This window comes from Vipera ursinii, assembly GCF_947247035.1.
Source record: "Vipera ursinii genome assembly, chromosome: 3".
NCBI classification, from domain to species: Eukaryota; Metazoa; Chordata; class Lepidosauria; order Squamata; family Viperidae; genus Vipera; species Vipera ursinii.
Genome location: NC_139516.1, coordinates 163,371,262 through 163,387,140, shown reverse-complemented (window position 1 = coordinate 163,387,140; position 15,879 = coordinate 163,371,262). Strand labels below are relative to the sequence as shown.

General features: G+C 36.6%; 1 protein-coding gene across 1 annotated transcript in view; it reads left to right on the top strand.

Annotated features, from left to right (window-relative positions):
- The window catches only part of ARHGAP28 (Rho GTPase activating protein 28), a gene marked incomplete at its 5' end in the record, with an annotated part of 75,071 nt that overhangs the window by 47,699 nt on the left and 11,493 nt on the right, over window positions 1-15,879 (top strand). Inside the window, 7 exons of the mRNA XM_083358748.1 lie at window positions 2,198-2,415; window positions 4,101-4,188; window positions 5,224-5,381; window positions 6,663-6,828; window positions 6,931-7,022; window positions 7,967-8,044; window positions 12,950-13,112. Of these exons, the coding sequence (XP_083214874.1) occupies window positions 2,198-2,415; window positions 4,101-4,188; window positions 5,224-5,381; window positions 6,663-6,828; window positions 6,931-7,022; window positions 7,967-8,044; window positions 12,950-13,112 (963 nt within the window). The remainder of the gene's footprint in view (window positions 1-2,197; window positions 2,416-4,100; window positions 4,189-5,223; window positions 5,382-6,662; window positions 6,829-6,930; window positions 7,023-7,966; window positions 8,045-12,949; window positions 13,113-15,879) is intronic.

Sequence of the window (15,879 nt, the reverse complement as noted above, 5' to 3'; positions counted from 1 at the left end):
GATTTGAGATATCATACACTAATATTGCTCACCTGGAGCAGCCTGAGACGGTGGTGGTAGTCATTGCACGAAGGGACCCAGGCTCAGCCACCCACCATCACTTTGATCAAAGCACCACCTTGTCTGCAAATGGGCAAAGCTAACTGGGAGCTATTGGTTCATCCTCTACAATAGTCCCACTTCTTTATGTGGCCCCTTGGGAAAATTAATTGCTCACTCCTGCTTCAGACCGTCCACACTGTTGACCCCTGATTCAACCTCATCTTGGCCCAATGCTTTAGATACAAGCCAGATCTTAACAGCCATCCAGAAGGCTAAAAGAATACCCCACCCAAAACTTCAGTTGGGAAGCTATTCCAAAAAACCAAGGTGACTACAAACAAAACACATCTCCAAGGTCCCATCACATGACAGTGTTTAAAGAATTGACCTGGAATGTGTCCACCTTATCTGGTTTAGTAGGATGGGCAGATGCTCTCAGATTAACCTGAGTCTATGTGATGTAAAATTTTAAAAGTGATAACCAAGCACCTTGAATTGCACCTGGAAAACAACTCAGAGCCAGTACAGCTCATTCAATACTGGTGTAACATTAGCATGGGCAAACCACAAAGTGCACAGAACTGCAAATGCCACTACATTCTAGATTATTTTCAGCTGTTGGATGGTCTTCAAGGGTATCCCCATCTAGAGCACATTGCAATAATCCAATATATAAAAAGTGCTCCACAACCGAACATACTTAAACTAATAAAAAGAAACAAATTCACAAGACAGAGTCACATATATTGTACTCCCCTAACATCTTAGCCCTATCACCTGGAGACAGGCATTGACAACCTTCCAAAAGACCAAGAAGTTGGGAGCCTCACAGTCTTTGCTTTAAGGAGCTACAAACAGAAGCTACGTGTGTGCCCCTGCATACTCCAAATCAGATTTTCCTCTTCAAAATCAGATCACTGTGCAACCCTTGACCATAGAATACTAGTATTTCTAGCCAATTACTTTTAAAGGATAAAAGAACTTGTCTGCAAAATGACATGTAAGCCTATTCCAAGGATATAGATTTATTTATTTATTTATTTATTATTTTAATTCCATTTATATCCCGCCCTTCTCCGAAGACTCAGGGCAGCTTACAAGCTTAGCAGTAGCCTTCATTCTATGTATATGCCTGCTTATTAGGGCTTTCATACACCCCCCAAGCGGCATTTTTACAAAGTCAGCTTATTGCCCCCAACAATCTTGGTCCTCATTTTACCTACCTCAGAAGGATGGAAGGCTGAGTCAACCTTGAGCCTGGTGGGATGCGAACCTGCACTAATTGCAGGCAGCTGGTGTTACTTAAGGAGGCATTAGCCCACTGCTCCACCAAGGCTCAAGATGGATATATTTTGTCTTACATCAGTATGTTTGTGCAGAAAGTGTTCCTGATTTATTCCCAATAACAAAGCATTTTGCATTTAGACATCTCAACAAGATGCCCTCCCTTCTTTCTGATGTTTTTCTACTATACTGCATTGTTCTACAGATTCTGTGCCTGCCTGCTCATACAAAGCTGTTTTCAGAAGTATATTTTTATAAGGATTCTTATTAAAAAAAATTGTAATTACCTAGAACCCAGCCCTACAGAGTTGAGCATGATTAGTGGTTATGACACCCTGACTAGCAATTAGATCAGGTGGGGAAGGAAGAATGAAAAAATACTAAAATAGTATTGAAAGAGTCATGTTTGTGGGACTTGAATAACATCAATTTACATTCCAATATTTTGTGTGGATCTTGCTTGTTATCACCCTGTCAAAATTTAAGAGTCAGATGTTCAGATGAGGAAGGAATTTTGTGGTGACAATCTTCTTGTCCTGTCATCATATTCCTCACACTGGACTCATCTTTTCAGACTAATAGATTAAAAGGTGTGAATTTTCATGAGCTGGGCCTCACTTCATCAAATTCTTAAAAAGGCTAGGTTGTTAGAAGATTTAAACTGGGGTGATGTGAGGGGTAAGGAGTGGAAAGCAAGTTGGTCGTGCAGATACTGGTTATATGTGAAACAGATTAGAAGTATTTTATCAATTCATGCAAATTTATACCTTTTAACAAATTTTGTTAGTCAGAAAAAGTGTAACCAGGCTCCTTATATTTTGCTACCATAAGCTAACCCTGTTTGCTTCCTATAATATCTGCTCCTCTATAGAAGGTGATCTAGAAGCTGAATGGTTGCAAGATGTTGGTCTGTCTACATTAATATCAGAATCTGAAGAAGACAATGGGGAAGCATTGCTATCAACCTTGACCCGAACTCAAGCAGCTGCAGTGCAGAAGAGATATACCACATATTCTCAGACCATGAGAAAGAAAAATAAGCACATAATCAGAGATGTGCGTGATATCTTTGGTATCCATAACTCCTCTGTAAGTGAACTATTTTAATGCTTTACACATTTTTGAAATCTATTATTATTATTTTGGTTATTGGTTGATTACTCTGTGGAGTTTTGCTTTAAATTGGTATAATACTCTGTACCAAAATGTTGAGAAAATGTTTAGCAAGGCCTATCAAAAAGTAGTTTCTGCTTCCTTTTTTATTTTATACATTCTGCTCTCTAATGTGATGGTGCTGGATAGGAACAGTAACTGCATTCTTCTTTAAAACTTTTACCAGACATTACTCATGAATTCAAATGTATTTTTGTTCCTATAAGAGCTACAAATGAAAAAAAAAGAATTAAAAATTCTATGGTTTATCCTTTTTATCGTCCTAAGGGACGCGGTGGCTCAGTGGGTTAGGACGCTGAGCTTGTCGATCAGAAGGTCGGCAGTTTGGCAGGTCGAATCCCGAGTGCCGCGTAACTGAGTGAGCGCCTGTTACTCGTCCCAGCTTCTGCCCATCTAGCAGTTCGAAAGCACGTAAAAATGCAAGTAGAAAAATAGGGACCACTATGGTGGGAAGGTAACAGTGTTCCGTGCGCCTTTGGCGTCTAGTCATGCCGGCCACATGACCACGGAGACGTCCTCGGACAAATGCTGGCTCTTCGGCTATGAAACAGAGATGAGCACCAGCCCCTAGAGTCGGAAACGACTAGCACGCATGTGCGGGGGAACCTTTATCTTTTTACCTTTATGGTTTATCTTGTCACCTTTTATGCCATTCCATGAAGACATTAAGTGACAGTAAATCTCATTTAAAGTTTGTAAAAAGGAATGCAATATTTGCAAATACAAATGTATATCAAATTACTTAGACCACCTCATTCTATTTTCTAAGGAATGTAATTTATGGACATATCCTTGGGTGGCTAATAAAAAATAACTTTTTAAATTTATTGGTTAGTGATAACAAAAATATTATGACTATAACAGATGTTTACATGTAACAGATGTTTTGCAGTAGAAGTCTACTTATTCTTTCAATATGTCTTCATGAAATATTTTATGTATAGGACTTAACTATTTTAAAAAATCACATGTTTGGAAATGTGTTATTATTGAGAATAAAATGCCTTTTTATGAAATACATATCAAAACTTCTTTTTGCCCACAGCTCTGTCACTTAAAACATGTTGTGATATTCAAGGCAGTTTTAGCAGTTTTAGTAATATCAGTACACAAGAACACATCCTGTTATCAATACGTTGTTTTCTATCCTGTTCATTAATTGACCATTTTATTTCCAGTTGTCATTGTATGATTTCAGTGATTTCCAATGCTATTGTAAGTAATATGACATTCCTAGGCTAATTTTAAGTACAGCTGAAATGACATATTTCAACTTGATAGTAGCTAAGCAAATGGGAGAAGCCATATTGAAATGCTGTATTTCAATCAGTGTGAATTATTTTTTTAATAAAAAAATAGTTAAATCATTTCCATTCATATTTTTGAGGTGATTGTGGTACACTTCTATGAAATTCTATGTGGTTTTCTTTTCCTCTTTTTATTTTAATGAAATATAATTTAATTATAATTATAATTACCATTTAATTTGTATAGTATGAAGAAAGAAAATAGTGTAATGCTAACTGCAGTCTATGAATTTTATATTTAAAATTACAGTTTTGTATCAGGATAAATTATTCTAATGTTTTCTTGTCTTCCAGCCTACATTTGAAACTCTACCAGTGTTACCTGTTACAACCAATGGTATCGATTTTTCTGTGCAGAATCCAGATTGGAAAATGGTTAGCTGTGAGTATTTCTTAATAAATAACATAGCTTGTTGTTTTTTTCAAAAGAAAATCTGGGAAATAATTTGATCATTGGTGGCAGTATCATATTTAAATGTTAATGCAGAAATCCTATATATTATTACTTCAGAGTAAGTCTCTTTTATCACTGTGGGACTTATGACTAATTATGTATTGTATTTTGTCATAGATTTACTAGTTTACTAAATTTTATGCTATTCTTTCTGATACCAGACATTTTCATCATAAGACATTTCTACTATTTCCTTTATCACTGAGCAAATGTAACTTTAATAAAAGTCAGACAGTTCTTTTTTGATATGATAATATTTTTGAGCATTTAACGCTGCTATAGAAGAATTTCCTTATTCCCTAGTACTTGCATTTACTTATTTACCACAAGGCTAACTAGAGAAATTGTATCCCACAACTCTTTCTAACTACATCTCACTTATCTTTGTTTAAATATCTTGAAGTAATACACTTTTAAACCAAGCAATGTCACAGGTACCATCAATCTCATTTTTTAAAAGAATGTGATAGGTCCACCACAAGACACAAAAATATACTTGTAAATAAATATGATTTTGTTTTACTTTTCACTTTTTCACTTTTTAAAAAAAATTGAAAGAATGTAAAACAAATTAAATCAGAAAGGAAAGAAGTTGGCAGAAACCAAAAGAGTTCCTTGGGACTTTTCTTACCGTGAGCATCATATTATCTGCACCCGATTAAAACCCACTGAGTTCAAAATGGGGAGAAAAAAAACTGCATGTTTCTTTCATTCCATCTACAAAGCTACTTCAGGTCCCTCATTTCTTCACTGCCAATTATTTAAATTGGATCTCAGTTCAGGAACTGAGGTGGAATAAATGAATAGCAAATATCTTCATAATTCTTTCACGAATTGCCATACAGCTCTTACTATAAACAAAAGAAATATGGTTAATGTTCTAGAATTAGCTCCTCCAGCCTTTGAGTGTGTTATTTTTCCATGGAGAATTCAGCATTCATGAAAATTGTCCCTTGATTTCAGCTAGTGACTGTATGGAATATGAAGTCAATAAAGACAGCCAGTTGGAGAAAGAGGAGCTTTCCCTTGAAATTTCATTCTCAGAATCAATCACGGTGGTTCCAAAACACAGAGATTGTCACAAAAGTCGAAGGTTAAAAAAGGATGATTCTGCATTACCAGTAAGTTTAAGCTCCTCAAGTTTATGTACTCTATATCATGCCTGAGTTTCTTTCAAATAATGGCTATCTTAAAATATGTTACATTGCCTCCGGATATATATATATATATATAATGAAAGTCAAGAAAAAATTTCACTTTCCTATCAAATTTTACTAGAAATGCCTAATAAACAGCCACATGCTATAGTCAGATTAGTCAAAGATGCTACAAATCTGGTATGCACAGCCTTGTTCTATCTGTCAAAAATTTTAAAGGCACAAAGAACTCAATAAAATTACTTTATTTCTCGTCCTGAATTCAAGCAAGTTTTCACAAGTTCCAGAATCTGTTGGGCAAGCTCAGAAAAAAGCACAAGGCTTTAAGAACCCAAGGTTTAGAATTTTTTCCCCAGAAATTGAAGAATAAATTCTGCTTCAGGAGTTTCATAACAATATAATAAGTAGCAAAAATATAAAAAGAGAAAAATCTCTTAGTGTTAAAAAAGCTAATTATTGTAAAACAGCATTTTGTAGAAGTGGATAAATAAAATAATTATGTCAAGTCTTTTGCCCTCTATTATTACCTAACTTAGTGCACTAAGTGCTGAAAGCTCTATCAAGATTTTGAATAAATTTATAAATATTAAAAACAATAAATATTGACTTTTAATTTTCCATGTTGCATACAAATGTTATTTCGGAATTACCCATGTGATGGAAGAAGAGAAACTGCTGTATAGACCTACTATCTATAAATACTTGAATTTGTACAGATTTTCCCATGTATCAGACCAGATACATAATCTTTGCTTGAAAACACTGTTTATCATTTTTTGCCTTTCTCTATTAGGTTTATCCTTCATAGGAAGACTTGATGATAGCTGCTGCAGGGATGCATATTAATATATAGTAATTTCCCTAAACATAAAATAAATGTAGTCTAATCTTATTCATACAATAATTATTCAGAAATAAAGAGCAATTCTAAATGAATTTGGGTGGGAGAGTAAAATGGTGCCATGCTACTTGTAAGTCTTCCATATTTGCATTTAACAAAGCAAGAATTTAAATACAGTTTGTTTAATATTATTTTTTTTCCTAAATTCCTACGATAGAAGGGGAAACTAACTCTGCCATCTATAGACTGAGGATTGTAATCAGCACTTTTCTTAATAGAATGATTTGTAACTTGATTCACTTGATTTTTTGTAAAAAATATACTTAAGAATGAAAAACTATGTGCATGCGTGCATACTTAATAATGTTTTTGAATGTTAAAGAATTATTTAAAATCTATTACAGAAATATACAATTAGGAAAAGTCGACTAGGATTAACTGTAGTTGGAGATTTGTCTCCAGAGGACATGAAGAAAATTCGTTATCTCTCTCTGATTGAATTAACGGCTGTCTATGATGCTTTAGGAATAGAGTTGAAAAGGAACCGGACAGAAAGGATGAAAAGGCGAGGTAGTTACAAACAATGTTATGACATTATATATTTAAGTTTTTAGTAACCAGCAAAACATTACTTATCTGAAGTCTCTTATTTTAACTTATTTTTTGTTTAAGAAAATGGCCTTTTTGGAGTTCCATTAGCAGTGCTCTTGGAAAATGATCAAAAGAAGTTTCCTGGAATTAAAGTCCCCCTCATTTTTCAAAAAGTGAGTACTAATTTAATTACCACTGCACATATAAAGAATAATAGTCATTAATCTTATAGTTTCAGGACAGTTGACAAGCTTATTTCTGCTTATGTTTTGAGTCAGAAAGATGTAACTTCAAATAAAATCATACTTCTCATAGTTCACTGTGTATATTGTGCTTCCTCAACCTGAAGCCTCGAGATGTACATATTTTGGACCACAACCCAAAAATTCCAATAGTTTAGTCACAGAATAGCTAGGAATTCTGGTACCTACATTCCAGTCCTTCTAGAAGATTCTAATTGGAGGTCCTGTTCTAGAAAAGATAACATAGTCACCACCAGTGTTTTTTTTTTTTTTGTAAAAGAAAAAGGTGCCGGAACTCACACATGTCGTACAACCCGCTTTGCCTACCCTACAAGGTTCCATCCAAAAAAGGTGCCGGAACTCCGTTCTGAGCGTTCTATGACAAAAAAAGCCCTGCAAGTGACTCATCATGAAATGATAAAATAGAAGCAGTTGTTTTATCTCTTGTTTTTATTTTGCTTGCATTTTCTTACTAAGATTAACTTTAGATCTTAATGATGAGTGATTACTATTATTATTATCTAGAAGACTATAAGACAATTTTATTTCCTAAAGAGCCCCAATAATTCTTTCAATGTTTCAACTCAATAGAAAGTTTTAATTCCTTGTTTATTTTTTGTTTGGGCAAAGTTTCAGGGTATCTGTTATCTTTAACCTTCTCACGCAGTAAACGGAATTCGAAAAACTAATAAAAAAAGGCACTTAGGGATTTGGACTAGTTCTGTTTACTTAATCACACTGATTATTTTGCTTAGGCATAATCATAATTTTACGTTCACGGGAGCCAATAGTTGTAAAAATGTCTCTTTCTATATTTTTAAAAATCTCTGCACTAAAAAAAACTGCATAAAAGTACTTTGTTTATTGTGACATAGCTATTACTCAAACTTGAGGAAACTGGTCTGGAAACAGAAGGTATTCTTCGAGTGCCTGGATCTGCTTCCAGAGTGAAGGTAATCAGTTTTTCTTTCAAAGTTAAAGACCTTTGATATTGATGTAGGGAGAAAATCATTTATGGACAAGTTCTGTGTAAACGTATGTATACATAAAACAAACTTTTTATTATTAATCATATTAATAGTGCTCTCAATTTTATAGTTGTCACACAACGAAAATGTCACAAAACCCTCAAAGTTTGGTGAACAAAAACATTGTTGGGACAAAAACAATGTTGAATGCTAGATCTGTGCAGAGCTTGGGATTCAATTTCAGAGGGGTGCATCAAAGCATGCAAGCGGGAATTCATCAGCAGCCTGCAATTTTATAAAGCAGTGGCAAACAGGTCCTATGTTTGTCCCATGCAACTGACTTTGTACATCCTAAAGCACCTTTCTGCAATTGACTCCAAATAATCCCTTAGAACCCCCCCCCCCTTTTTTTTTCTTTATTTTGTTCAGTCATGTCCAATTCTCAGAAACTATCTGGACAAGTCCCATCAGTTTTCTTGGCAAGGTTTTTCAGAGGTGGTTTGCCATTGACTCCTTCCTATGTCTGAGAGAAAGTGATTGGCCTAAGTTCACCTAGCTAACTTTGTGCCCAAGAAGGCCTCCTGGTTTCTAGCCTTATGATTTAACCACTACACCAAACTGGCTATCATCCCATAACCGTGTTGAATATTAAATATGCTCAGTAAGAACAACAGGGAAATTAATGAAGTATGGCAAATAGGTCTATTCTATCCAGCGTCCTATTTCTGCAGATCTGCAGATCATTGACTCTTAGTAAACACGTAGATTTTCTCATGATGATATGTCCCTAACCTGGTCTTTCAGATCTTTCAATGGTGCACCTATTGTCACTAAAACTGAGTCCATCCACTTTGTTGTTGGTCCTCCTCTTTTCTCTTTCCTTCTGCCTTTCCCAGAATTAGAATCTTTTCCAGAGAACTGGGTCTTTGCATAAGGTATCCAAAAAGAGGACAATTTGAGCTTATTCATTTGTACCTCTAATGAGAATTCTGGATTGATTTTTTTTTCATTTTGTTTGTTTTCAAAACTGTTCATGTTATTCTCAGGAATCTTCTCCAATATCAAAGTTCCAAAATCCATAATATTCGTATCCTACTGTTCCTTCCAATTTTTACTTCCATAGGATGTCATAGAGAGTACCATGGCGTGCGTGATTCTGATCTTTATAGGTACAGACACATCATAACTTTTCAATGTCTTTTCCAAAGTGAATTCTATCTGATAATTCTGTTAAATCATTACAGTATTTGCTGCTCTAGTTTTATCAATGATAATTCACCCTAGCAGTTATCTTCTGCTTGCTTTATCTCACTGCTAAAAATATTTAAGATTAATTGTGTATGTTTGCAGCATTGACCTAGATCTGTTGTACCGTTTTGATGCATAATGCATTATCCCACCCATCAAGCTTTCCTGAAGATGGGTGATATCATCTCTTTTAAATATTAAATAAACATGCTGAAGTGATGCAGCAGAAGAATAGGTATGAGGGAGAGGAAGGCGAGAGCCAAAGGCAGAGACAGAAAGAGACTAGACAGAACAATTCTTCCACCTAAACAAAATGTCCCCAGAAGATACCTTACCAGGACCCTCAATCTGGAAGCACCTCTGTTACCTTTGTCAGTTAGATTCAATTTATGCAAGAAAACAAATGTGTAATTCAAGGAACACAAAATTTCATTACTATGGAATAAATTATTCAAAATAAAATATAAGCTGATAATACTTGTAAAGAAGTCACCTTATCTATCTTTTTCTTCTAGAAGAGGGAAATCCAAAACCCAAGAGGGAATAGCCCTACTACATTACCATAGTCTCAGATAGAACAATTCCATCTTACCAGTTCTTTGCTGCATGTATCAGATTTCCTACTGGTAAAGAGCTACGTTTGCTGAGATTATCAATAAGGAGCAATGTGGTGTTAAGCTAGGAGAAGAAAGACCAACTTCAAGTTCACTCCTAGCCATGGAAACCTAAGGACTGGTGACTTTGGACTGGTCACTCTTGCCTGTGACACAGGGCTGTTGTGAGGAGGAACAGGTGAACTGAATGCTATGCACTCTGCGTTGAAGAGGGGCTGGATACAGATCTGAGAAATCTAACTACACCTGGAGAGTACCATTCTAAAAAAAAAATGCATTAGAAGCACCTTGCCATCTTAATCTGAAGTAGATGCTCTATTCAGCTTCGATTTTTGTTCTAACTATTATATACTGCCAAGAAATTAAAAGACGCTTGCTCCTGGGAAGGAAAGCCATGGCAAATCTAGACAGCACACTAAAAAGCAGAGACATCACCCTGTCAACAAAAGTGCGTATAGTCAAGGCTATGGTCTTCCCAATTGCAATGTATGGCAGTGAAAGTTGGACCATAAGAAAGGCTGAGCGCCAAAGAATTGAGGCCTTTGAACTATGGTGCTGGAGAAGACTCCTGCGAGTCCCTTGGACTGCAAGGCGATCAAACCGGTCAGTCCTAGAGGAGATCAATCAGGTTCGCCTGGTGCGCCAGTTGCGGCCCTATCTGAACCGGGATGCCCTGTGTACAGTCACTCATGCGCTCGTGACCTCTCGCCTTGACTACTGTAATGCTCTCTACATGGGGCTTCCCTTGAAGACCACTCGGAGGCTCCAACTGGTACAGAATGCGGCCGCGAGAGTTGTCTTGGGAGTTTCCCGGTACTCCCATGTTACACCTTTGCTCCGCGAGCTGCATTGGTTACCAGTTGTCTTTCGGGTGAGGTTCAAGGTGTTGGTTACGATCTTTAAGGCCCTACATGGCATGGGTCCGGGTTACCTCAGGGACCACCTGCTGCCGGCATCGACTCCCCTCCGCCCTGTGCGTTCCCACAGAGAGGGTCTCCTCAGGGTGCCGCCAGTCAGGGAATGTCGACTGGTGGCCCCCAGGGGGAGGGCCTTCTCTGTGGGGGCTCCGGCTTTATGGAATCAATTGCCGGTGGAGCTCCGGATGGCACCAGACCTTCGAACTTTCCGTCGGGGCCTGAAGACCCATCTGTTCGAATTAGCTGGTCTGGCCTGATGGGGGATTATGGGCTTTTAATTGTTTTTAATCTGTACTTCTGTTTTAATTGGGCATGGATTTAATTCTTTTTAATTTTTGTATAGTGTTTCTTATGTATGCCCTGTGAACCGCCCTGAGTCCCACCAAGGAGAAGGGCGGTATATAAATCAAATAAACTATTAAACTATTAAACTATTAAACTGACTGCTCTTTAGAAGGCCAGATCCTGAAGCTAAAACTCAAATACTTTGGCCACCTAATGAGAAGGAAGGACTCACTGGAGAAGAGCCTAATGCTGGGAAAGATCGAGGGCAATAGAAGAAGGGGACGACAGAGAATGAGGTGGCTGGATGGAGTCACTGAAGCAGTAGGCGTGAGCTTAAATGAACTCCAGAAGATGGTAGAAGACAGGAAGGCCTGGAGGAATGTTGTCCATAGGGTTGCGATGAGTCGGACACGACTTCGCAGCTAACAACAACAATTATATACTGCAGCAAGAACAATACTTTCAGCACTAGATTTCATACAGTTTATAAGCTGCCTTACTTTTTTCTTTGTCTTCTGAGCCACTGTGATATGTTTTACTAGGTCAGACTTCTCTGTACTAGAAGGAAAGCCAAAAGTCCCCAGGAAAAATGCCATGTTTTTAATTTCAGTTATTGAATCATTTAATGTTACCCAAAAAGGGGAAACAGAAAAGGACATTTTTAAACCTGATCCAGATTTAACTATTCAAAGCCATCGTTTATTATGTGGACATTCACATTTGAAAGCATTCCCATTTCTTAAATAAAATACATGTGGTTCTGATTTAAGAATATTCTTTGAATGTAACAGCTGAAAAAAGACTCAAAGAGTCTTCTGTGTTCTTTAACTTCTACTTGTATCTATAAAAGGTTGCTGCCAGCTGGGCTATGTTTTCAGTACAGGCAAGAGATATGCAAAGCGATGTAGAGACAAATATGAGATTTTAGAGTGATACGTGTACCATTAGTTCAACTATCTTTATTATTTGACATGTTACTTGTTTCATGAATATTACCCTAACAACAAGGATTTATCATGGGAGGTATCCACCAAGATGTGGACATTGAGCAGAATTAGGGTTTATTTTCACGTGTGCCGTATTAAGAGCCTTGGTGGAGCAGTGGGCTAATGCCTCCTCAAGTAACACCAGCTGCCTGCAATTAGTGCAGGTTCGCATCCCACCAGGCTCAAGGTTGACTCAGCCTTCCATCCTTCCGAGGTAGGTAAAATGAGGACCCAGATTGTTGGGGGCAATTAAGCTGACTTTGTAATAATGCCGCTGGGGGGGGGGCAAAGATCTAATAAGCAGGCATATACATAGAATGAAGGCTATTGCTAAGCACATGGATTTGTGCTTAGAGTGTAAGCCGCCCTGAGTATTCGGAGAAGGGCGGGATATAAATGGGATTTTAAAAAAAATTAAGTCTCCTGTGATAGTTACTTCAGGATTAGAAAATACTGTATGAAAATAGGCTATTTCATTATTCTACTGTACTGCAAAGACTTGAGTCTACATTCAATTAAAATATAGCTTAGTCTAATTGAATTGAGTATTATTTGTAAAAAGTTAAATTAACTTTAAATTAAATGTGTGATATTGATAAGCAAACTATATAAGATGGTTTTAAAAGTGTTACACGTAAACCAGGCACAAACTATATATACTTTATAAATTATATTGTAACATTAATTTATTAATTTTATATTAAGTCATTATATTAATTTAATAATAATTTCATTAATAAATACTAATATTCTGTGAAATCAAGTTGTTTAGAAACAATAAAATGCAATACAATTTCTTTTATTAGTGGTCATGCTTAACATTATTTGCTTATCCTGTAGAGTCTTCGCCAAGAAATTGAAGCCAAATTTGATGAAGATGCTTTTGACTGGGATCAAGTACGCAACAATGATGCAGCAGGACTGCTGAAGATGTTTGTACGAGAACTACCAAGTTCTCTCTTCCCTGTGGAATACTTGCCTGCTTTTATCACATTAGTAGAAAGTAAGTAGGGAGGACTCAATGTTTCACAAACCAATTGTTTATGCCACAAAGAAGAGGGAGTCAAGCTATTCTCCAAAGCGCCTGAAGCAGGACAAGAAGCAACAGATGGAAACTGGTCAAGGAGAGAAGTAACCTAGAACTAAGGAAAAACTTCCTGACAGTTAGAACAATTAACCAGTGGAACAACCTGCCTCCAGAAGCAGTGAATGCTCCAACACTGGAAGTTTTTAAGAAGAGACTGGACAGCCATTTGTCCGAAATGCTATAGGGTTGGACTAGATGACCTTGGAGGTCATAGATAGATAGATAGATAGATAGATAGATAGATAGATAGATAGATAGATAGATAGATGGATGGATGGATGGATGGATGGATGGATGGATGGATGGATGGATGGATGGATAGATAGATAGATAGATAGATAGATAGATAGATAGATAGATAGATAGATAGATATGATATAGATAACTTTATTATTAATCTATTTATCTATCTATAGATAAAGATATAGATATAGATATAGATATAGATATAGATATAGATATAAATAGATAGATATAAATAGATATATAGATATCTATTTATATATCTATATCTATCGATAGATATAGATATATAGATATACTGTATGTCAGTTGCAACTCTATGTCAGTGCACATAGCACCTGCTGCTTTGCCTAGGGGACATATGCACTTCCGATTTACTTCTGTTAAGTCTGTGCAATTTATAACCTCCAGTTCAAGTACCAAGCCTGGGTAGTTGAATAGAATATACCATCATGGCATATACAATAATAGACGGGAAAATTAAGAGAGGGGAAAGTGAAAAGTGAAATTTTTGACTTTATCAATAGATAACATCTCTCAGGTCTAGGTGTTACTCTTTCAAAATACAGACCATGTTCGTAATATTTGTTACTTGAAAAATGTACAAGCAGTTTATTAATAGAATGAACTTAGTCTCAGTGACAAATCTCATCTACAGTATTGTAAAATAATCTGTATAATTTAAGTTATGTACATTATTCCACAGCCATGTGCAAAGGACTGCAGTTCTACATCATGATAAGCCGAAAGTAAACAAACCACAAAGTGACTTGCTACAGTGTATAACCAAGGCATAATTTGAGCTAGACTTGCAGTTTAGTGGCCCAATGCTGTTAGATCTGGGCAATGTGACAGTAGTGATACAACAAATGTGAAGCAATGCTTTTCACTTATCAAAATACTAAAGTGAAGGAAGTCATCTCACTAGGGTGTTTTATGTCATCCCAACACATGAGCAGAAGTCTTTGACAGCATTTTCCAATACCCCATAGAAAGCATGGAAGAAACCATTGGAGCAACATGAAGAAAAATAATGTGGCAATTTCTTTTTTAGAAGCAAAGGACGTGATACTTCACAAAGAATACCTTTCAAATTAAAAATATCTCAACTTCAATATGCTTCATTTTGTTTGAAATATTACTTTGCGTTTATATCAGGTTCTATTATACTGAGAATATTTCAAGCTTGAAATGACCACATTTTCAGCTCAAAATCCCTGTTTCATAATAAAAGCAGAACTGCTTCAGCCTTAAAACACTTCTGGTATACTGGGAACAACTCATTTTGAACTCAGAAGGGTGTTTTGAGCTCAAATTATTTTAAATTAAAATAATTAAAAGAAATCACATTTTTAAAACCAGCAAGGTGTTAGTCTATGATTTTTAGACTCTTAATGTGGCACAAATAGATGGGGATTTTTTGGTAGAATTAAAGATGATATTAGGGACGCGGTGGCTCAGTGGGTTAGGATGCTGAGCTTGTTGATCAGAAGGTCAGCAATTTGGTGGGTCAAATCCTGAGTGCCGCGTAACAGAGTGAGCGCCTGTTACTCGTCCTAGCTTCTGCCAACCTAGCAGTTCGAAAGCACGTAAAAATGCAAGTAGAAAAATAGGGACCACTACAGTGCGAAGGTAACAGCGTTCCATGCGCCTTTGGCGTCTAGTCATGCCGACCACATGACCACAGAGACGTCCTCGGACAAGCACTGGCTCTTCAGCTTTGAAACGGAGATGAGCACTGGCCCCTAGAGTTGGAAACGACTAGCACGCATGTGCGGGGAACCTTTACCTTTACCTAAAGATGAGATTATCTAAAGTCCAGCTTTGTTGAAAGATATTTCTGTGAATTTTTTTAGGACTGTTACTGAAAATCTAAAAACAGTTAATTGTTCATGACTCCGATGTTGGTAGTGGGTATCTGTTCCAGACAGAAATGGTATGCAATTTCTTACAATGTCTGTGGCATTATCCCCTTTAATAAAAACCACACTTCTTGGACTGTTGAAAGAGGAGCTTCTGAGAGACAGTTCCATGTTGTTTATTATTGCAATGTCTTGTCCCTTAGCTACATCTTATACTTTCATTCATGCAGGATATAGATTCCCTGCCAAAGGCAAAACTGCCAGTGATTTCAGTGAGATAATTGGTTGAGTCAGGATAGTCTGTATCACAGGATTAAAATAAAGTGCCAGGAATTGATGCCAACCAATCCACATAACCCCCTTTACTTTGGGTTAGAAAGACAATGTTGTTTCTATGTCATTTACAAATCCTCTGCTAATATGGTTCAGTACTTTCATATAAACTGATGGCAAATGATAAATTATCCCTAGCACTATGTAAAAACTTTACAGTTTTGATTAAATCAGATCAGCTGACTGAGACCGATTCAATGGAGGGACATGAGTCCTGCTTCAAAATAGCATATTGAATTAGGAGA